The sequence below is a fragment of the Thamnophis elegans genome, chromosome 5, assembly GCF_009769535.1.
Source record: "Thamnophis elegans isolate rThaEle1 chromosome 5, rThaEle1.pri, whole genome shotgun sequence".
NCBI lineage: Eukaryota > Metazoa > Chordata > Lepidosauria > Squamata > Colubridae > Thamnophis > Thamnophis elegans.
In genome coordinates this window covers 46,103,661-46,127,078 of record NC_045545.1, presented here as the reverse complement: position 1 = coordinate 46,127,078, position 23,418 = coordinate 46,103,661, and the positions used below count along the sequence as shown (strand labels likewise).

Genomic DNA, 23,418 nt, shown 5'->3' with positions numbered 1-23,418 from the left:
CAGCACTGATGAGCTGGATTGCCTGTGGGTACTTCACCCAAGCACAGGGCTTGTGTGCCAGCAGACAGCTCTTGTTAACTAATGTGGGAGGGTACTTGCTACCAGAGCCTCCAGCTAGTGCCATAGAGCAGTTTCCTTCTGCCCCCTCCCAAATTTCCCCCTTTGTTTTAAAAGGATAGCTGCTTGACAAGTTACAATGTAAAAAAAATCAAACTGAAATCAAAGGTGCTTTCATAGGCTATTGTAGGCAGCTTGTCAATGGCAAGTTCTTAATAGCATGTTGTGTTGACCTAGAGTTCCATAACTTGGGCTGAAGCATTACAATATTTCATTACAACCAAGTCAAACCTGCAAAAGCTCCTGATTTTTTTGTAGAAATAATTCTGTGACTCTCCCTCCTACCTTACATTGTAAGAATTAAAGGTGCCCTGTGAGTTATGACTCTAAGGATTGTCAGAATATTACTTTCTTTAAAAAATGCTTTCATGCAAATTACATGGGAGATAAACTAAACAAACTAAAAATGTGTTATCCTTAGCTTATCCTGTCTGGAAACCAAGATGCGTTACCTTTTACTGTTGATTCTCTGCAGTTACTGTATTGGATTGTTGTTTTTCCTGCACACTATGGCAGGCAGAGGTGAAGTTGGGGGGAGGTTTGACAAAAGTGCTCTTTTAAGTATTTGTAAGAGTGGCTAAGCTTCCAGTATTTGGAGTGCTTGATAAAGTGAGCAAGCTCTGGGTTTCAGTGCCATGCCTGTCAAGTGGTAATAAGGTAGCCCCGCTGTTTCTTTCAGAGCAATAAATACAGCTTATTAAAAACCACTGTGAATCTCTGTCCAAACATGTGAGAGCTTGCTTAATTGTTGAAGGTGCCTTGTCTCTTTATCCTAGCTTTGGAAGCTAGGACACACAGGAAGTGAGGCTCCTTTCCCCCTTTCTTTGTAATGAGCAGAAGGATTTCCAATTAGGGCAAAATGTGCTATTTCTACCAACTATTCCTATAATGAAAGCGTGTGATAGCTCATTGCATACCTGTGGCTAACCTTGGCTTTCTTGGCTCTCGATTTTTCTGTTGTCGTGTGTCAGTAAAGTAGATCCAAAGAATAGTTCTCAGTATATTTGTTCCATGTCCTCCTAGGCATTGCCTTATTGGTACATTTAACTTAGTTTAATAACAGATTGGGTGTGTTTCTGTGCAGACATACGCACTTGTGGGGTGGAGGTGGGGGTGGGGGGAATAGCAGAGCTGTAGAAAAATTCACTCCTGTTTTCCTCTAGCCAGTGAAAAGAATTGAAGGATTCAGGGAGTGTGCTAGAAAACAAAATCACCCCCTTCTAAACCTAAAATGCAGAATATCCATGAACTGACAGAGAGATAAGTCATATTAAGACTACATTATGGAAGGATAAAAAAACAGTAAAGCATGATCCTACTAGGATACCATAAAAGGAGATTAAGGGTTCTTTCTTATAGCTTGGGTAAAGGGCTCCCCTCCCATTTACAAATCTGCAGAAAACATATTGCTGTCCATATGCCAGTCCTTGTTGTTTTTCTTGTGGCTTGTATACAGTATATCCAAGTATTGGTTTTGGTTTTAGTTATCTCTGGAATATGTTTAGAAAAATTGGAATCCTTGAATACATAATAGTTGCATTCATGTAAAATCTATACACAGGTCAGAAAACCACAGTATGGACAGAAGATGGCAAAACACACTAGCTCTAGTTAGCAAAGGACTGAGACAAGGCTGTATCCTCTCCAGGGGTGGGTTCCAGATTCTGTTACTGCCGATTTGCTCAGGGACATGCTTCGGGTGTGTGTGCGCTTGATGCACGCTATGTGCGCATGCGCAGTAGTAAAAAAATGCAAAAAACAAGATGGTGGCGCCTATGGTGCCACTGATAGAGCCGGTTCAGGGTGTGGCCCCCTGAATTACTACCTACTCACTGAACCGGGCTGAACCAGTAGGAACCCACCTCTAATACTGTCCCCTTATTCAATTTATGTGGAGAATATATATTGGGGTAGGTGGATTGGAAGAAGATGAGCAGAGTTTTAAAATGAGGGGAAGAAATATTAATGACCTATGCTCTGCTGGTGATACTACTCTGATTAAGTGAAGTGACAAAGAATCCAGCAAGCTCTCATAATGGAAGTGAAGGTGCATGGTGGAAAAAAATGGGACTAAGATTAAAAATAAAGAAGACCAAACTCATGACAGCAGGTTCAGTAACCAACTTGACAATCAAGATATTGGTTAGTTTCTGCCTTTGGAGTTCAGCTATCAGCAGTAAAGGAGCCAATACTCAAGAAATATGCTGAAGACTAACACTTGACAGGGTAGCCATGAAGGCCTTGAAAAATATTTTCAAATGCCATGATGTTTGTATACTTACAAATACAGAATTGCACAGGCAATGGCTTCCCTATGGTGCTCTAGGGAAGCAAAAGCTGGATTCTGAAGAAGCAAAATAGAAAGAATAGCTTTTTAACTTCAGTATTGGAGAAGATTCCCGAGAATGCACTTGCTAGCCAAGAAAATGAACAATAATAATTAAACAAACCTAGAATTCTAACTCAAGACACAGATGACTAGGCTCAAATGATCATACTTTGGACATATTATGTGAAGACTTTGGCTTCATAGAAACTGGATCTCTCCTGAAAAAGAAACATCTCTAGTAACTTTCAGTTGGCTGTTTTTTGGGCAGGTCAAAAAGGAATTCCCAATGTGCCATTTCCCCTTACAATTCTAATGATGATTACTCTCAGGCATGTGTGGTCTTGGTGCTGCTATATGTATTGATGATAATGGGAGCTTTCTTCCTATTTCATCAAGAATCCTATATTGAGAATGTTTTCCTCCTCTACAGGGGTAGATGACTACAGTATGGCACCTTTACGAACTGTAGACTTCAACTCCCAGAATTCCTGGATCAGGAAGTTCACAGATTATAAAGGTGCTATAGTTGCCCATTCTTGGTTTAGATACTCATTTGGGGTAATAACTGTGTTTTTCTAAAATGCCCACATTTGCATTTATCATTTGTTAAACCTCATTCTTCATCCCTCAACAATAGGAGCAACTAAGGATTTTCTCCCCTCTAAAAGGCCATGGTGCAGCCATTGCTTGTTTTCATAGTTACCTGCCATTTCATACAAATTGTATGAAACTTTTATCATACCTATATCTCCTGGTTTTTTTTTTTTTTGGTGTTTTTCTAATTGGGTTTCCTGGACTCCTTTCTACTTACTTTACTTTCCATGAGTTCTTTTTCTCTGTAGCCAGATATCAAGCACTTTCACCAGTCTGATGTCCTCCAGATGTGGAGGAGGTTGGGAATAACGACTTGTTGAAAAAAGAGAACGCTCCTTTGTCACTTGTCACAGTGGGTTAGCTGAGGACCCCTCACTATATAATTAAAATGTTTGAATGGCAGAATGGAGAAGTTTGGTTTACCAAACTCACAAATCTTTCAGGCTACAATAATTCCAAAACACTGTAATCTTATCCCAGAGAAGTAAAAGCCTCATGTTTAATAACCTGTGGCAAACAAGAACTGCCTCTGGGCAAAACAGAGGGGAAAACATATGCTACCTTTTGCATTGTGGAACTTGTCTCTGAGTGTCAGCTATCCAAAAGTGGGTATGTGTACCTAGAGCTTGAAAGCACGGGTGTCTGTTGCTTCTATTGCTTGCACAAAAGCGGGATCGGCAGCTGCAGTCTTCCTCTAATCCCGCTCCTGTAGATTTTTTCAGACCGAAGCCTCTCTTTTGCCATGTCCCTGCCATTTGCAAAAGCCATCACATAGATTGTACTTGAACTGAGGCAAATTTAGACTTAGCTCCGACTCTGAGAAGTTTGCTTGGATTTGCCTGGGGCTGAAGTGTGGGGGGCTGTGCTCTGAACCTTAAGCCGAGTTCCTCCCTCTCCGCTCTCCCATTTTGCTTTGCATGTTTGGAGAGAAGGAGTGACTCAGAGGCAGAGAGAAGATTTGGGCTGCCTGCCAGTCCCTTGGTGCTGTGCTGTGACCTGCTGCTGTGGGCACCCACCCCCACCCCTGTAGCTGTCTTCGCTTCCTTTGTCTGGAACTGGCCTGTTTCTGAGCCAGGCCTTTGAATCGTTCTTCAGCTACTGTAGTCAAGGCCTTCACCCAACAACACTGCCACTGGTGACCCATGGGTTTCCCTTGCAATGTGCAGGATAGGCCAGCCCCATGATGGACGAACACAAAACCGGAGAGAGAGAGATTCCAGAAGAAAAATGCACGCTGTGTTAGTTAAAAGGCAAAGGGATGCCTTGTGGAGATTTTTTTTTTAAAATGCATTTATGAAAAGAAGACTGAGAATTTGTACCAAATTTTAAAGAGATATATAATTAAATTACCATTTGAAATGTAGATGGTATCCTCATGAGCAGGATCAACATTTTATACCTGAAGAAAAATAAATAATCAAAAGCAGCAGTAAAAAAAATCAACAGCAAGAACAAAGAGTGTAGAAATGACGGCCGCAAATGGAGTTAATTTGGATTTTTCTATATGCTTTAGTAACTGACTCCAGAAAGGAAAAGGAAAAAAATATGAATAGATTTTTAATCTGACACATTCATCTGTTCACCGGTTTTCCAAAACAGATACCTCTCTGGTTAAGTCATGATTACTCTTTTCCTGATTTTGTAGATGCTTATCTGTTCACATTTTCCTAAACAGGCACCTTGTCAGGAGTCTCTTTGTGAGATATTTTGTCCCTCCAGCAGTGTATAAAATGAAAAGTATAGGTGGGGAGAATGCTAGATAACAAGTTTTTATTTTATTTGTTTAATAAGACAAAACGCACACCTTTAAGCTGTTCTACATCATCTGACAGTTCAATAGGCATTTTGCAAAACAATGGTGCGCGTTGCTGTGAGGGCTCTTAATGTAACTGGAGATGTTTCTAAGGTGAAATCTAGCACAACCTATCCTAACATTAGACAGCAGTTGAATATGTTTCTTGTTTCTGAATTTGGTTTTGGAAAGGAAAAAAAATGGGAAAAAATAATGCAAACATATGGCAACAGGGTTACTTAAAAGAAGTTATCATCTGGTTCCCCACCTCCCTTTTCTGCAATTTTCATGAACAAAAAAGACAATTACATAACAATTACCTAAAATAAATTATAAATAGAAGCAAAGAATAATTTCACAAGAGCATATGAAATTGAAAGGTATAAATAAATTCTGCTGTCGCTGGCAGCTGCTAATCTCTCATCTCTGCTTCTTCTCATTCTGGAACACATAATTATTAAAGGCTTGATTTTAAGCAGGTATTTGTGCCATTTGGAGTGTTTTATGAGAAATTTGGTTTGTATTTGTAAATTACATGCTGCTTATGGTCTTCATTAGAAATATATTCCATTGCATCCAGACATGTATCTATCCATTACTGATTACCGGCAAACAGTATAGATTTTACAAAAGCAACATCTGCCCATTGCTGCTGGAAAAAAAATCTAATTTCACAAAGGATGCTGCTTGTGAATTGATTATGTGCCATCAGGTTGGTGTTGTTTCTTAGTGACCACATAGATAGATTTTCTCCAAGATGATCTGTGTCCCTAACCTGGTCTTTCAGGTCCAATGATGCAGCCATTGCTGCTGTAACTGAGACCATCCTGCTTGCTGCTGGTTATCCTCTTCTCTTCCCTTTTACCTTCCCCAACATTAGATCCTTCCTTCAGAGAATTATTATCTTCACATCATGTGTCTGAGCGTAGCCATTTGTACTTCAAGTGAGAACTTTGGAGTATATGTTTTCTAAGATCACAAGTGCTGTTCTGTCCATACTGTGATTTCCTGGCCTATATAGAGGTTTCTCATGAAGAAATGATTCCCATTTTTGTAAGTGTCTTCTACAGCTTGATGTGATCAACACAATGAAAGGCCTATAGTCAATGGAGCACATACAGGTAGTCCACAATTAACAACAACAGTTAGGACTGGAATTTCCATTATAAAGTGATACAATCATAAAACACAATGTCACATAATTGCTTAGCGACAGCAGTTCTGGTAATTTTGGTTGATGTTGTTCAGTGAATCCTGACTGTCTAACCATGTTAGACTGGATGTGATGTGTTGCCATTTGCAACCTCCTGCCAGCATCCCCATTGGCTTTGCTTTCAGAATCCAACAGTGAAGGTCACAAATGGCAACAGTAAAGGTGGACTCTGGGATACTGAAATGGCAGTCATTGAATGTCTAGACTGCATTCATGGGTTCTCAGGGTCATGTCTGAATGGCTGGAACTTTGAGTATTGGGTATAACGAATTCATCATCATCATAAGTTCAAACAGTTGCTGAACAAGTGGTCATTAAGTGAGGACCACTTGCATAGTTTCATTTTTGATATTTGGTTTTCTCAATTATCCAACATGTATTAGTAATAAACTGCTTGTTTACTATTATTATATGCAAGGGACAATATATGTTGGGATAATTTTTTTTTTTTAAATATATGTTTTATTTCATTTTCATTTTCAATTTATACAATCACTTATATACTGTGCGATTAAAGAAACAATAAGCACAACTCTTCCAAAATACAAAACCAACATAACACTTCAACCCTCCACACACCCTTTCTTTCTCCCCCTCCAACTTTCATTTCTCCCCTTCAGCATTCCCCTCCTCTACTTCCCCTCCCCCTCTAACGTTCCTTTCTCCCCCTCCCTCCATCTCACCCTCCTTCCATTCCCCTCTCACTCCCTCTCTACTCCTCCCTCTTCTTTCCCTCTACTCCTCACTTCGGTGTATTTCTGCTATTCATTAGTATATTCGATTTGTATTTTATACTAAAATTGAAAGAAAAAAAAAAGGGAAAATAAAAGAAAAAAAAGAAGCAACAGTATACAAGTGCATTCTTGTTGTTTTGAAAATTGAAACTATGTTTCCCCCCTCCTCCTCCCCCCCTCCCCCCTATGATCCCCCCTCCCTACCCCCCTTCAGACTTCCCAGATCCCATACCCGGCTTAGCTTTTTATCAAACACAGTCTAGAGTATATTAAAACCAAGTACATTGAAGGTTAAGAGATTAAAAAAAAAAGGAAAAAAGAAGGAAATAATAAAAAAAAAGAAAAAAAAGGAAAAATCAATAAACTCTTTACTTTGAGCTCAGCTTCCCATCATTATTAAGACTTGAACAATGTGCATCATTCCTAATCTCAGTTAATTAATTGCTTGCAGGATTTCAAACTGTATTGAAACCAAATAAGTTAACCAGATAGAATTCTTCTCTAGCTAGGGACCTTATTTCTTTATCTAAATATCTGTCTGGTTCCAAACCTTTAATTTGTCCCTTTTATAAACACATCTCAAATTCTTCTCTCGGTTTCCTTATCCAACTCTTCTCGTCCTGCCTCTATCCGTGTCCATATACATACATATACACATATATATGTATATACACACACATATACATACACATACATATATTTTATTTTCATCCGTACTCCTCTCATATGTGCTCCGCCTTCCTACAGACTCCCTGGGTGTATCCTGCCAAGCATTATAATCAAATAACAGTTTATACAAAAATCAATTTACTTTCTATCTCAAAATAAGCTCTAATTCAACCTCCACTACCCTCCCGTCTACACCACACCTCCCAACTCCCTCCAACCTGAACCACGATCCAGAAACACCAAACTCTCTGCCCTCCTCACCCTGGAAAATAATTCATTAGTAATTTATATAAAAGTTCAGAATTATCCATCAAGTCTTTTTTTTTAAGTCCCATACAATATATTTTCCAAGGAGATCAGCATCAGTTCTTTTAGCATTAATGTCTCTTCATCTGTATACAACTATACCATTTTATGCAAAACAAAAGTCACAGAGTATTGTTCAAGTTGAGAATTAAGCCAATATTTTAAGTCAGTTAATTTAATATAATTTCCTTGCAAAGAAGTTATGTCATTTTAAGGCTATTTAATATAGCAAGATGTTTATAAAGGTTTCACGAATAACTCCTTAATCAATGGCTGATGTTCATAGATGTTGCTACGATCCACTTTATTTTCGATTCGTCTGGGAGCACGGCTAGATCCTTGTTCTCTGGTCTTCTGCTTTTCCAGAAGGGGAAAGCGATACTTCCTGTCTTGTACTTGTGTATTTTGTTGTTTCTCTTCTCCTTCTCTTTGTCTTTCTCCAAGCCCAGGTGATTCAAGGTGTCCCGCCTTTAGGATCTCATAATAAAAGTCTCGGGCTTCCCAAACAGAGTTAAGACGATATTTTTGGTCATCGAATGTAACTATAATACCAAATGGCACATCCCATCTATACTGTACCTGACGGTTTCTGAGTTCTTTAGTTAGAAAAGCATAGTCTCTCCTAGCTCTTAACATTCGGGGTGGTATTTCTTTGAAAACAATCAAGTCCTGTCCATCAATTCGCAACCTGGTATTATAAAACTCTTGTAGTATCGCATTTCTGGATTCTCTTGTAGCGAAATATATAATTATGTCTCTCGGAAGCTGTCTCTGTTTTGCCGCGCACGAATTCTGGCGATAAATTTTTTGGATCTGCCAATCAAAGTTGAGTCCCGGGCTTCCCACCAAGCGACTGAAAGCCTCTGAAAAAGTCTGTTTCAAGTTCTCCTGTTCATTTTCACGTAATCCCCTAACTCTTAAAGCAAGCTCCATCTTTTTAAAATTTGTCATAACGAGTTGTTTTTCTGCGTTTTCAACTTCCTGTTGTAGCACTTCAATTTTAGATGTCAGGTTGGAGTTGGCTTCCTCCAGGAGCTCCAGCTTATCTTCCATTCCAGCAACATAATCTGTCAATACAGTTATGACTCTTGTCATATCTTCCCTTGTTTGAGCAATCTTGGTATCAAGCTTGTCACATAAATCTGTAACAAGCTGCTTCATCTCCTCTCTAAATTCTTTGAGAGTCTCAAAAAGAAATTCTTTCGTTAACAAATCTCCAGTAGGGGGCGTGGAAGGTAAGAGCTGCGGCTTTGTAACAAATGCCTGAGATGTAAGAGAACGTCTGGGCTGCTTCAATTTGGGTGCCATTATAAAAAGAAAGCAAACAGAGTCTCTGCTCACGTTGATTTGAGATAAGGTAGTTTCAGTAAACTTTTGGCAATTGATAAAAAGAAATCTTCAAGGGAACGGGACTAATTGGTTTGTAAAAAATTATTTCCTTAATTCTGTGCCAGGAAGTTGAGGATATATCGTTATAGCAAATGCGGAAGCTATAAAATCGCCATTTTTAAAAAAAAATTAAACAAAGGAGTCTTTTATAAAATTGAAGCTGGTATTTTAAATAGAGAGAAAAAAGGGTTCACGGGTATGGTCGCTGCTCGGATTGATCTTAAATGAGTTAATTACAAAGGCTTGTCCTGAGGGGGGGGGTAACTCGCCTTGAGCTGAAAAAAAACAGCTGAGAAGATCTGGCCGGAGTAAGTGACTCAGCTTTCGTTGATCCTTCTCTTTCGTTCGCAGCCAAAAAAAAAAGGGCTGCAAACTACAAAGAGGATTCTAACTGGCTGGGTCCCTCCCTACTTTTTTCTTGCCCGAAAAAAGAGATATCTAAGATCTTAAATAGATATACGAACCAGAACTCTGAGGGCAGCTTCGTTAAGCTGCCGACGGCGGCAACCCCTCCCCCGGAAGTCCATGTTGGGATAAAATTGATCTAGAAAAATACTAGGATTATTATTAGTAATAATTATTAGTACCATATTTTTTGGATTATAAGATGCAGCGGAGTATAAGATGCACCAAGGTTTTGAAGAGGCAAATTTTAAAAAAAGTAGGTACGTCGATAGAGGGATAGAGAGGGAGAGAAAGAGAGAGAAATACAGTAGGTAAGTAGGTAGGGAGAGAGAGAGAGAGAGAGAGAGAGAGGTAGAGGGAGAGTAAGTTGGTTGTTAGGTAGAGGGATATATATATATATATATATATATACATATATATATATATATATATATATATATATATATATATATATAAATACAGTAGATAGGGAGAGAGAGAGTAGTTAGGTAGGTAGGTAGAGAAAGGAATATATATAGAGAGAGAAATAGAGAGAGAGAGAAATACAGTACGTAGGTAGGGAGAGAGAGAGAGTAGGTAAGTAGGTAGGCAGAAGGATAGAGAGAGAAATAGAGATAGAGAGAAATACAGTAGACAGGTAGGTGTTTCTGCTGGCACAGCACTTGATCAATGTAAGAGCTTTCCAAAAGGGGGGAAAAGTTTTTGCACTCTGCAAACCTCCCAAAAAGGCCTGTTTTTCACAAAAAGGGTCCTTTCCCCCCCCCCAAAAAGGCATGAATAGCCTTGGGGGTGCTTGCAGAGTGCTCTTGGGGGGTGGGAGGGCAAAAACTAGCAAAAAACAATCCATTTTTTGTGAAAACGGGCCCGTTTTTTGTCAAAAAAATTGCATGCATAGGCTTATGGAGTGCTGCTGGGGGCTGGGGGGGAGTCATTTCTGTCCTCCCCAGCCCCCAGGAGCTCTCTGAAACCCTCCATAAGGCTCTGCACGGCCATTTTGGTGAAAGGGGCGGAGGCTTCAGGAGGCAAAAATTGCTGTATTCAGTGTATAAGACGCACCCAGATTTTCAGCCTCTTTTTTGAGGGAAAAAGGTGCATCTTATACTCCGAAAAATACGGTAATAACTTTGATATTTCTCTAAATCAGTTTTGTCCCAACATATATTGTTTTAAAAAAATCCATCATAGCCCTATAATCTGAAAAAGCCCACCTTTTTTGTGATGCCTGCTTGATGCTTTACTTACAGAAGTCATACTTTTGAGGTCCATGCATTTCCAGATAGTTGGACAGTATTTGTCATCATGAAAATTGCTGTTTTCATTTTTGAGAGAAGAGAGAGAGGTCTTACCGATTCTGATAGAACTAGTTGAAACTTTACCTGCTGATAGTCAAGGATAAAACATTGTATTAGTCAGTCAGATCTATTTCTAAAGATTAGTTCATTAAATTCTCTCCAGGCAAACATAAAGAATGCATTTATCTTGGGTCATAACCTCATTCATCAGAATAGGTTTCAGCTCCTAGTTCTGCCTTTATCATTGCTAGTGCATATCAGAATCACTGCTTCATAAATAAATACCTTTGGTGAAGCAACAGGGAAAAAATTCCACCCATTTACCACTTTGTTGATTTTTAAGTATCAAAACTGCAAACGTGTTCTGAAAGTGTTTGGCCATTGGCATTAAGCTGCCAACATAGCTGTTTTCTTCTGATTTCTAGCATCACAGCTAATAGAGGCATTCTGCATGTTTTCTTTTTCCTGAGAAGCACAACCATGCCATCTAACTGAACCTGCAAGTATTTCTGAGATATACGAAGGACTCTTTCACATCACATAAATTTCAATCTGTTTCCACTCCCAAATGTCTGAAAATCCAGTTTGAAGCCAACCACAACCATGTTCACTTCTGCTGGCCTTGAAATTCAGGAAACAGCCAGGGAACACCATGAGGCATTCATTCTGCCTCCAGTATGAAAACTGGGATTAAATAGCATCCTGTCCCTTGGCAGAATAAAATTCTCAACCTTATGCAACACAAAAGAAAATGGAAAGAAAGTGCTTGCACCCACTTTTCTTTTTTGGGATATATGTTTTGGGTGCATTTGACCATTTGCAGTAAACATAACTCCTTTGGAAGGAATGAAATTAGACTGTCAGGATACTGTTCCTTCTAGGTGTGCTGCTAAAAGTTGATATATATACAAAATAGAATGGTTTGTTATGCTACGTTGTGGTTTTCCCTTAAATTTTCCATTTCTCCCTTTTCTCTCTATTGAATGGGTCTGTGCAATCCACTCAGTGATGCTTTGCCTATTTCTGTAATTACATTTTGTGGGAGAGTATCTTCCAGCTATTTCGGGGAAACAGACTCTTCATTATACACATAACTACTGGTGGCATGGTGGCATCTTTGCAACTTGATATTTGTCATAATAGAGCCAACCCTAGTTGTGATTTGCGGTTTACACCTTCTACAGGTATGTTTGTGGGTTTTCATGTGTTTGATGGGAGAGAGACTAAGGGCTCACTTCAGTTCCATTCATGTTGTTTATTTAAACAGGAAACCTAGCCAGGAATTTTGAAACTGACTACAAGTGTTAAGAACTCCTTTAAAAGTTATACAAGCAGAGGAAAGCTGCTCCCCCCCCCCCCCATATTGTGGCATTGACTGGGAAGTGAACAGAAGGATTTAGATTGAGTTGCCTGATAGGCTTGTTTAAATTCCTTTCTTAGAATAGTTAAGGAAATGGATGCTGAGAAATACTTAATTGTGGCCAGGAGCTGACAGGTGATGTTGAAGAAGAGCAAAGTCAGTAGAAATTGTTCATAGGCCCTATCATTTCACAGGAAAAAGGCTAACTTTGCTCCAGGTTCAGACAAACAAGAGTGGAATTTAAAAAAAAACCTTCAAATAAGCCAATTTATCATGGGGATGGTGCATCTGGAGTCAACTGGAGAGGGGTGTAAAGAGAGTATGCAAAGTGCAAATTAGAAATGGGCCTTTTTACTAAATTCATCCTAATTTGGGAGCAGCCATATGAGAGCATTTGCATTTTTCAGTAGGTTTTGGTCAGTATTCTGTGCCTCCCTATCAATATTCTCTGTCGTAACCATTAATTGGCTGGCCTGAAGTTTTATAACAGAATTCTGCTTTCTTTTCACAGCCTGTCGTGGGGACGTCTGGAATTCCACAGGGGCCTTCAGATGAGAAAGTAGCTGTGGTGACAGTAGATGACTGTGACACTTCAGTGGCCTTGAAATTTGGCTCTATTCTAGGAAACTATTCCTGTTCAGCTCAAGGGACACAATCAGGCACAAAGAAGTGAGAATTTTACAAGCACTATTAAATATACCTGATGAGCTTGTAATCATAAGTACTGAATAGAGATGGGTGAAAGCAGATTGACTTTACGGGAGTTATTCAGTGGGGAAATGGCTGTGAGAAAAATAAGCCGTGGGGCTATAATTAACTTTATTAATTTCCCTGGCTCAACTTTACCCTATATGAGACTGTGAAGTACTATAGATTTTATTGGTCATCTGCTTTAATGTGCTGGTATTCATGGAGATAGGAAGCTAGTAGTTTGACATGTTGCATGGATGCCTATAGAGTACATAAGCCTGTAACCATCATGAGAACTAATACTACTGCATGTTCCAAAATGCATTATTTCTATTTTCTAAATACTATTTGGCTGCTATGTTAATCTTCCTTAACCCGAGTGCTTTCTGGATGTATGAACAGACCTCAACTCCCAAATATCCCAGTCAATTTGGCTATTGCTGAAAATTCTGAGAAGTGAAGACTATATTCAGGGCAGGACATTTCAGATGGTGATGATCTATTCTTTAGTCTTCCCTGCTATCTTCTGCTGCTGCACTTTTATATACAGTACATTATGAGTTGCTAAAATCTCAAACTTCTACTATAAACCTCTATTATAAATTGGATTCGTAATGACTCTGAGGTCACAAGTCTACTCTTTTAATATAATGCGTGACTGATGACAGCTTAATATCTGTTTAGGTCAAAACAATTTTCGCAAGCAGATTTTTTCCCCCCTTGATCATGTTTTTCTCTTGAATAACTCTAATTTGACTTTACAGATCCTTGGATTTGACAGGTCCCTTGTTACTGGGTGGCATTCCTGACCTTCCTGAGAGTTTCCCAGTACGGAACCGGCATTTTATAGGTTGCATGAGAGACTTCCTGATTGATAATCAAGATGTAGACCTGGCTGACTTCATTGCAAATAATGGAACTTTGCCTGGTATGATGAATTTAGGGGGAAATTGAAAGTGTAAGCAAATGGTTGGGGTTTCTGTGGGTGGAAATTGGCAAACAGACAACCACCTATTGAGAACACCTCAGCAGGCCCTAGCCACTGTCTGCAGTATAACACATCCATAGGAATGACTTTTAATCATGACTTAGCTCCTCATTACTCAGTAGCAAATTCAGCAAAAGCTTTTGTAATCCCTGGAGAAGCTTCTATTACTATCCTTCCCAGTGCATTCTTACATTCTCCTTTCAGGCTGCTGTGCCAAGAAGAATTTTTGTGATACCAACACGTGCCATAATGGTGGAACTTGTGTCAACCAGTGGAATACTTTCACCTGTGAATGTCCCCTGGGGTTTGGAGGCAAGGACTGCAAACAAGGTAAAAGATAGAAGCTGCTAAAGAAGGTGCTTTTTAGGAATGACATGTGTGCTAATTGCCAGGAACTATATCAGGAAGTCACACCTTTCCTAGCTCCAAGGAAACAGAAAATATACTATTCTAATTATTAGAAGAAATAGAAGAAAAGGTGGGAATGCTAATGTCCTAGAAATTCATGGATGGATCTCTCTCTCTCCTCTCTCCCCCCATCTCTTAAATACTCTTTCTTCTAAAGAGGTTATATCATCCAATATAAATTAGCAAAAATTACAGGGATAGAGAAGCAGTGATTCAAGCCCTTATTTATGAAGGTAGCTCCCATATGTCTGGTTGGTTATAACAAGGAGTAAAAAAACATCTCAGAACAGCACCACAATGGAATGAAATGGTCTTTTAAGTACCTTGTGCAGAGATCAGCAACATTAAACATTCAAAGAGCCACAAAGGTCCTGAAAACCCCCCGTTCAATTCTGGAGGCGACCAGAAGTCTGGTTCCCCAACCATAGAGTCTCTTCCTAGTGTGAGTATGGTGTACTTTTTCCTCTACCTGTCCTAACCGAAAGCCCTATCAAGTTGTGGAGCCAACTGGCGACGGGGAGCTGCAGCAGAGGGATGAAAGAACCACATGTGGTTCCAGAAAAGTGGTGGGTTACCAATTTTTTTACTACCAGTTTGGGCACCTCAGGCAGGTGGGTGGAGCCTCCTGCCACCGCTACTACCGGTTCGCCCGATCCAACCCGAACTGGGAGCATAGAATGCAAGTGGTGATCATTGTGGTTCCATTCTAAGGATATCCTGATCAAGGTAGGATCGCAACTAGGATACTAGACAGAGCTAGGCATGGTCAAATCTTTGACCATGGCTTCTGCCTCTTATTTGAACAGGAACCACAAGTTCAGAAGGATCCCTAATCATAAACCATCTATTTGGGAGGGAGAAAACCCCCATTAAAAATAAACCTTGGGATCAATGTTTCCATAATGTCTAGGTAGTTATTAACATAAAACTCCATTAGCTAATGCTTAATCTGAGTGTGTCTTGCTCCATCCAGGGCTTAGTAGCTCAGATTCAAGACTTCCATGGAATATGTAGGGTGGCATATAACTGATTGTAAAGCACATGTGGGAGACACCCCACCTAAGCCAATGGATGACCTCTCCCAAGTTTTCATATAAATGCTAAATAATACAGGGATAGCACAAGGCTCAGGGGTACCACACATTAGAGCAACCATGGGTTTGAATACTATGCCTTTATAACAGTCCACTAAAACCATTTGCTTAGATAGGAGTGAAACTCTAGCCCTTGCAAGTAGACCAAAAGAGTACAATGCTTTATATTGTTGAATGCCACTGAAAGATTTAGTAGAGCCAAGAAGAATGCATTCCCCCCCATCCAGGTTTTCAAAATAGCTCATCTTTTAAGGAAGAAGCATCATTTCTTTTCCATGCCTGAGCCTGAATCCTGACTAGAAGGGATCTGCATAATCCATTTCCCCTAGGATTTTTTTGTAATTGGGTCCTCACCTCATTGTCAACGTTAATGACTAGAAATGTTGATAATTATAAAGTGAGTTGATTGGTTCTCACATTTTCAGCAATCAAGAAACCAATATAGTAGGCTCTAGCAATTCAGCAGAAATGGAGTAAACCATCTTACCTCTTCTTGAATCTTATATAACAAAACTACAGAAAGGATTTAAAATGTTTCCCTCTCTTTTTGTGACATGTGTACAAATATGTAACACTGTAGAAGGCAATGGCAAGCCAACAGTTTCCAGAAAGTATAATATGAACATGAACTTGTAGTTACCAGAAGGCCCTTCTATTGGAATGTGTTCAAACACATTCATTTTGTATCTCCAGCCTATGCAAGGTATGGTCCCTCCTATATCCATTTGTACAGCAAGAAAAGGGAGAGAAAGAATGGACCCCCACAAACTCCCCTATCTAATGCAGGACTACAATACAGAATTCTCTCCTGCTTCTCCATATGGGACTTACTTTTTAAGCAATTAAAAAAAAAACCCATCAGATCATTGATTAGAACTTGGGTAAAATTATTGAACGCTTTAAACCCAAAATGCTGAAGGAACACTATTTTAAAAAATATTATCAGTATATAAGAATAGTTCACCCAACACACACACACATACACACACACACACACACGTATGCAATATTTTATACACTTGTTGAACTCCTTTTTTGTCTCTGTGAAGAAATGGCAAGTCCTCAGCGTTTCTTGGGCCACAGTATGGTGATTTGGAGTAATTTGGCATTGATCATCACGCTTCCTTGGCACATTGGACTTATGTTTCGTACCAGGCAGAGCAACGGTGTCCTCCTCCGTGCTGCAGCGGGGCAGCATTCTACCATAACACTTTGGGTGAGTGGGCAACACTTTACTATTCTCTTGCAGATTAGTGTCCTAGAGAAAACCACTTTATGTTACAACACAATAGGGCACCTTACAGCCCATGGGCTAGGGGCAGCCTCCGAGCATTCTGAAAAATATCCCACCAACATTTATTGGTAAAATATGTATATTCTAGAGCACCGTTTCAAAAGATTGGTGGGGGATTTTAAAATGTGGAGAAGGGTCTAGTTTTCTCCCAGAGGCCTTCCATTCCAGTTGCAGTGGCAGCAAACCATGAAGGGAGTTATCATCTCCATGTACCTCTTAAGGAAAGGAATGGAACTATGTATTTTCTAGACTCCAGGTGGGGGGATTTGATGGACAGAGATGGATAATGTCTTCTGCAGTGAAAACGTGGCTCAAATCTAAACTCATTCTGTTCTTATCTCTTTGCTCAGTTAAATGAAGGTACAGTGCTGATGACCATGTACCGAGCCAACATCCAAATTTCAGCATTGAGGCTACACCAGGTGAAAGTGAATGATGGTGACTGGCATCACCTACAATTGGAGCTGCATAGCAGCTGGGACAATCCAGAAGCCCAGTGGTTAGCCATAATAGCTTTTGATTATGGTTTGCACCAGGTACAGTGAGCACTAGAACTCAATTAATATTGATGGTCAACTAATGACTGAATCATTTGGCATTTATGGAGCATCATTCTGTATATTTCCTAAAGCTTGAATGTAACACTTGTAGTATAATTTAGTCCAGGGGAACTAAAGTTATCTATGGGGTTGATCTAAATGAGATGGATCTAAATTGATTCCTAATAGTTTAATACATTTTATCACTAATCTCTTTGACTATCCTTATGCTCTTTTTCTATAGATTTTGATTTATAGTTAGTTAATTCTATAAAATTCTTCAGTATCAATCTATAGCTATCTTAATAATTTATTCCAGCCCACCTCTTCTTGGCTTTTACCACTGTCCTGTAACATCTGATCTTATTATACAAATAAGTACTGTGGTCTCATCAAAAAATAAAGGAAAAATGATGTTCGCTTTGCCTGTCTATCCTCCAGGTGATGGCCAATATTAGTAGTGAACTTCGTGGACTAAAAATGTGGAATTTGAGTATCGGTGCTATACTGGGGGAGAAAGGAAACCTGCAGCATGGATTCCGTGGTTGCATGCAGGTGAGTAGATGAAGAAGAAGCCTTGATGGCCCTTTCTGGATGTTGTTGGGTCAATGAGCCATACCATGGTTGACCCATCAGGCGCAGGCTCCAACACTTCTTTCAACCTTTCTTTCTTCTGTGCTTTTTATACAGACATATATTTCGGGAAAGGTAGGCCCAATTTATAGACCACATCACTCATAAGCAAATAACGTAACTGACATCCTTAAATAATTATGTAACTGGGAGAGATTGTTGTGGAGCATGTGTCTGTGTCAGTATAACTATGCATATAAATAAATTAGAAGCTGTTATGTCTGGAAATCTCCAGGAACCAGAGCTGTGTACCAATGAGTCTCATCCTCCAGCTTGATTTTGCTGAAAATTGAATGACACAAGCACGCTTCTAGGCCCTAAGTCATGTCTACATTATGCAGATCTTAAATAAGAGCAACAACGCATACAGGTAGTCCTCGACTTACAACCACCATTGAGCCCAATATTTCTATTGCTAATGAAGAGATTTGAGTTTTGCCCCATTTTATGACCTTTCTTGCCCCAGTTGTTAAGTGAATCATTGCATATGTTAAGTTAGTAACATGGTGGTAAGGGAATATGGTTTCCCCATTGACTTTGCTTGTCAGAAGGTCACAAAAGGTTATCACATGACCCCAAGAGACTGCAGCTGTCATAAAAATGAGTCAATTGCCTGAATTTTGATCACGTGACCATGGGGATGCTGCCATGGTTGTAAATGTGAATTTTCAGTTTTGAATGATCATTAAACAAACTTTTGTAAATCAAGGACTACCTGTAGCATGCAATTCACAATTCTATAATAGCATTTTGTGTTCACTTTTCTCACTTAATAGTCATGCTGGCTCCGTATTTCCTGTTTATGAATAGGGACTGAGTATATAACGTCTTAAATTCAATGAATACTGGAACAAATTGTATTTGTACAGATCTGTCAAGTATCAACTGTATTTATTTTAAGCAATGCAGCACCATCTAGGGGCTGCAGTTCTCATAGTTGGCTTATTTATTTAAAGATATTTATAGTTTGCTTTTGGGTTCCTAAAAAGTGGTTGGTATAAATAGGCTGCAAATTGTCTTCACTAAGGTTCTGAGTTCATAGTTCACTGAGTTCATAGGTTCATTGAGAACCAGAAGCAAGAAATGAATGTGCAGAAGAATAATCTATGTATCTAAGAGCTGATCTTCTCCTTCTTTGTTTTTTGTTTTTTTGGCTTGGATCCGCCAGGGTGTAAGGATGGGGGAGACGTCAGGCAGTGCTATCACCTTGAATGTAAACCAGGCTGAGAAAGTGAATGTGGAGCATGGCTGCAGTATCCCAGACCCTTGTGACTCCAATCCTTGTCCTCTCAATAGCTACTGCAATGATGATTGGGATAGTTATTCCTGCAGTTGTGATCCAGGTCAGTGGAAGTGACAGTGGGATTATAATGGAGAAGAAGACTCCATTTTATGGTTCTTAGGCAGCCTAGAATTGCGTACCACAAGATGGGCTGCCATATAAATTCAATGTATTCATATATTTTTTAAAAATCCTCTAAAACAGTTCTAATGCTGCCTAAGGTTTAGGTGGCTATAGTCTAGCATATCTGGAGGGCATCAAGTATTTGCCATTTGTGATATGTAATGAACTTAACTGTTGTAAATAATATCTGCATTGTACTCAAAGCATTATTTTTAGTTGTGCAATAGCTGAGTCAGAGCTTAAAATAATACTATTAAAGCTGTGATACAAAGCTTCAATAATTTATTATGATTCATCCTGATGGAAAGATACATTATACATTTACTGTGTTTTAAATGTTCTTTCTTACTGTAGTTCATTTGTACAATATATTATGGACTTTCTGGGCTGTTTGCTTTAATCCTATGTAGTTTGTTTTTGACACTTTCCTTAATTAAATAACTAATATACAGCAAAATAAAGACTATTATCCTAGCATAATTATTGAAATAACATGAACTATATATGCATAATTCATAGTAGTAATACTTAGGCATTACACTTTATTAGGATACTATACAAAACATAACAATTACCAGAAATAAACAATTTTTATTACATTATTTAATACTTAAGACTGAGGTTGGGCAAGAGGCCAATATTCTTGCTAGAGATTGTGTATATATACATATATGTATGTGTGTGTGTACATACACACACACACATACATATTTGTACACATACATATACATATTTTTTTAATTTTTTAATTTATTATTAGCATGTTTCAGGTTTTCATTGTTTTATTAAAAAGTTTTATTAAAAAGTAGGTGGTTGACAAGGATAGGCGCCATGGTCATTTCTATCTTTCAAGCCACCCCTCCCACCTGCAGCCTTTAGCTCAGTTGTGATTGGAGAATGATTATCCCGGAATCTCCTGCTTGGCCAGGCTATCATTTGCTCTCAGTTTGGAGATTATTGCCAGAGTTATACCCAGAATTCTTCCTATGATGCCCAGGTTACTATGGAGACAGCTGTGCCAATGTCTGTTCCTTTAACCCCTGTGAGCATCAAGCCATTTGTGTCCGCAAACCCAGCTCATCCCATGGCTACACCTGTGAGTGTCCTGACAGCTACTTTGGGCCATACTGCGAGAACAAGTGAGTCTGAGAAAGTTCACTTACATTTGTTGTGATGTGCCCGTAAGTGTGTGTTGGTACTTTTCAGTATTTGTAGAACTGAAATGTGGAAGTGCTGGATGCATATTGTAGATATTTATTAATATCTTAGGCATTTGCATCTGGCTATGTGCAAATAAAAGGTCATCCTAAAAGTGTGTAACATTCATTCAGGTATGGGAGAGGCATGAATGTAGTGACATTGGCTTGCATATACAGTGTACATGCTGTACATAATTAACATACTGTGATTGATGTATATGTGCATGCCAACCAAGGAGATTAGTTCATATAATGTGATTTACCATACACATCAATATAGCAAACTTGTGGAAATCCAAAATAAAACATCCTAGCATCTCTTTAGTTATTGTCCCTTTACTGAAAGCTTGTAAATTATGACAGCCTCCATGTGCAAAGAAATGGAAGATTTTCGAAAAGGCAATTTGTAATGAAGAAGTTACTATACTCTTCTACTGTATTTGAAAGATGCTTCCAACAGGCCTCATATTTTCATTGTTAGGTTAGCCCAGCCCTGTCCACGGGGATGGTGGGGGCATCCTATATGTGGCCCCTGCAACTGTGATGTTGATAAAGGATTTGACCCTGACTGCAACAAAACTAATGGAGAGTGCCACTGCAAGGTGAGCTTTGGATTGTTTTATTTATCTAGTTAAGGGTAGAAACTTACAACCTGGTGTTAAAAAATCATCAAAGAGGATGTGGTTTCTGTTTTTGTATTGATATTTTACTGCTACTCGTTGTTTTAATAACTTGACTATTAAACATTTTGCCTTAACAAATGAATTTGCCTACTAAGGAAAGTTATGACACACCAGACAAAAATTTGGGTATCTTTGTGTATACCAATTATTTTGCTTTTTTCCCCAACTATTAATTTGCTGTTTCCCAGACCAATAATTATGGTTTTTATTATACCAGTTAGTTTATTTGTTTGCTTTTATGCATTTTGTGATTTTATGTGAGTCATCCTCAGATTGAGGAGTTTAATGTGGTAAAAATTAAATAAATAATGGTTCAACATCCTTAGTGGTTTTAACAACATTTAAAAAATGTCTGAACATTATTTGAATCAAGCTATAATATTAACAACAGATTTTCCCTCCAGATGATGCTATAAGTGGAAATCAAATACTTCTGACTCGCTTCCAGTAATGCAGAGGGGGGTAAAGGCAGAGAGTGTGCAGGTGCTTGTTGCTTCTCATAAGCATCATGCTTAACCATTACTTGCTTTGACATGTGCACATGATCACGCAAAGTAATACAGAATTGGATTTTGACATATTTGATAGAAATCATGATAGCATCTGGAGAAGTCCTGTCTTTTTTGAGCGTGCAAGTGAACTGTTCAAAATTTAATAGGAAACAATGTATCTGGTAAAGGTCTTGGATTGGCCAAGAGGATATAACTAACTATAACTATAACTATAACTATAACTATAACTATAACTATAACTATAACTATAACTATAACTATAACTATAACTATAACTATAACTATAACTATAACTATAACTTTATATATATATATAAATTATTACAAATAAAATGGACAGAAGTCTCTCTGCTATTCTACAGGACAATCACTACCGTCCAGCAGATAGCGCTGCATGTTTCCTCTGTGACTGCTACCATACCGGCTCATTATCTCGCACCTGTGAAGCTGAGACTGGGCAGTGCTCCTGCAAGCCAGGTGTCATTGGACGCCGCTGTGACCGCTGTGACAATCCTTTTGCAGAAGTTACCATCAGCGGCTGTGAAGGTTAGAAATATTCCGTGGGCGGGAAGCACAGCCGAATCACTTTTTGGTTTGGGTCAAATTTGTCTACTGCGACTGCAACCTTAGAATGGAGTAGGGTTAAAGTTGACCGGGATTTGAATGGTAGGCCACCAGGAAACCCTAGCAATAGGCAAGATTGAGGTTGGGGGGGGGGGTGTAAGGAAATATTGGAAAAAAGCAATTGCAGACCACCTTTGTGCTAGTTCTGAAAAAATCTGCAGGCCAGATCCAGCCCACGGGGTGTTTAGATTTGGTCTGTGGGGCCACCCTGGAACAGCGAGGGACCGTCCAGTGGTGCCTCTGCCATTGAAAATGGGTTCCTGAGCTCCGTTTACAGCTGCAACAGCCTCCTGCAACCCTCTACCAGGGAAAATGGAGCTTCCGTGTGCAGAGCCTCTTGGGAGCCCATTTTTGCTGGCAGAGTGCTCAGGCTGTCACAGGCACCCCTGACATGAGTGACATCAAGCAGGCCACAACCACTCTGGCCATACCCACTGCAGCCCCCTGAGGTCAACCACAACCCTGATGCAGCCCTCAATGAAATCGAGTTTCACACCTCTGGTCTGCATGGACATGTCTATGAAGTGACTAGGAGACAAAGTCAAGCTTGATTCGAAAGAAAGTCTGCTTTATCACACACTTCTTACTTTTGCTCACCAATTTTCTGAACTAGATATCTCCCAGCAATTAAAGGGGTAATACAATGCAACTATCACGTTGATTCATGTGATTCATACACATTGAATTGCTTAGTGGGTGGACTGTTGTTTTCTATATGACTAGAGTGCATTCTTGCCCTTTGTTTTCTGTATGCAGATTATTTCCAAAAGCAAGTATTTGTAAAAATATTAAACCTTGATTACCTTCCCTTTTAAACATGCTTACTGAAAAGAGCACACTGAGTTTGCATAGGGCAGTGTTTCTCAACCATGGCAACTTTAAGTCCTGTGGACTTCAACTCCCAGAATTCCCCAGCCAGCTGGCTGGAGGATTCTAGGAGTTGAAGTCCACAGGACTTAAAGTTGCCACGGTTGAGAAACACTGGCATAGGGCAAATGACTACACCCAGACTCTTTAACGTTTTTTCTTGCAGTGAATTACGATAGTTGCCCACGTGCCATTGGAGCTGATATTTGGTGGCCCCGCACCCGCTTTGGTTTACCTGCAGCTGCACCTTGTCCTCGGGGATCTGTAGGTAATGAAATCTCT

The 23,418-nt window shown here is 39.3% G+C and overlaps 1 protein-coding gene across 2 annotated transcripts in view; it reads left to right on the top strand.

Annotated features, from left to right (window-relative positions):
• CELSR2 (cadherin EGF LAG seven-pass G-type receptor 2) overlaps nt 1-23,418 on the top strand; it is a 118,510-nt gene that overhangs the window by 65,513 nt on the left and 29,579 nt on the right. For both annotated transcript variants that reach the window (XM_032218438.1, XM_032218437.1), the window contains exons 6-16: nt 12,712-12,869; nt 13,655-13,818; nt 14,083-14,208; nt 16,430-16,596; nt 17,025-17,210; nt 17,655-17,768; nt 19,015-19,189; nt 20,249-20,390; nt 20,932-21,052; nt 22,008-22,191; nt 23,303-23,404. In XM_032218438.1, coding sequence (XP_032074329.1) covers nt 12,712-12,869; nt 13,655-13,818; nt 14,083-14,208; nt 16,430-16,596; nt 17,025-17,210; nt 17,655-17,768; nt 19,015-19,189; nt 20,249-20,390; nt 20,932-21,052; nt 22,008-22,191; nt 23,303-23,404 — 1,639 coding nt within the window. The remainder of the gene's footprint in view (nt 1-12,711; nt 12,870-13,654; nt 13,819-14,082; nt 14,209-16,429; nt 16,597-17,024; nt 17,211-17,654; nt 17,769-19,014; nt 19,190-20,248; nt 20,391-20,931; nt 21,053-22,007; nt 22,192-23,302; nt 23,405-23,418) is intronic.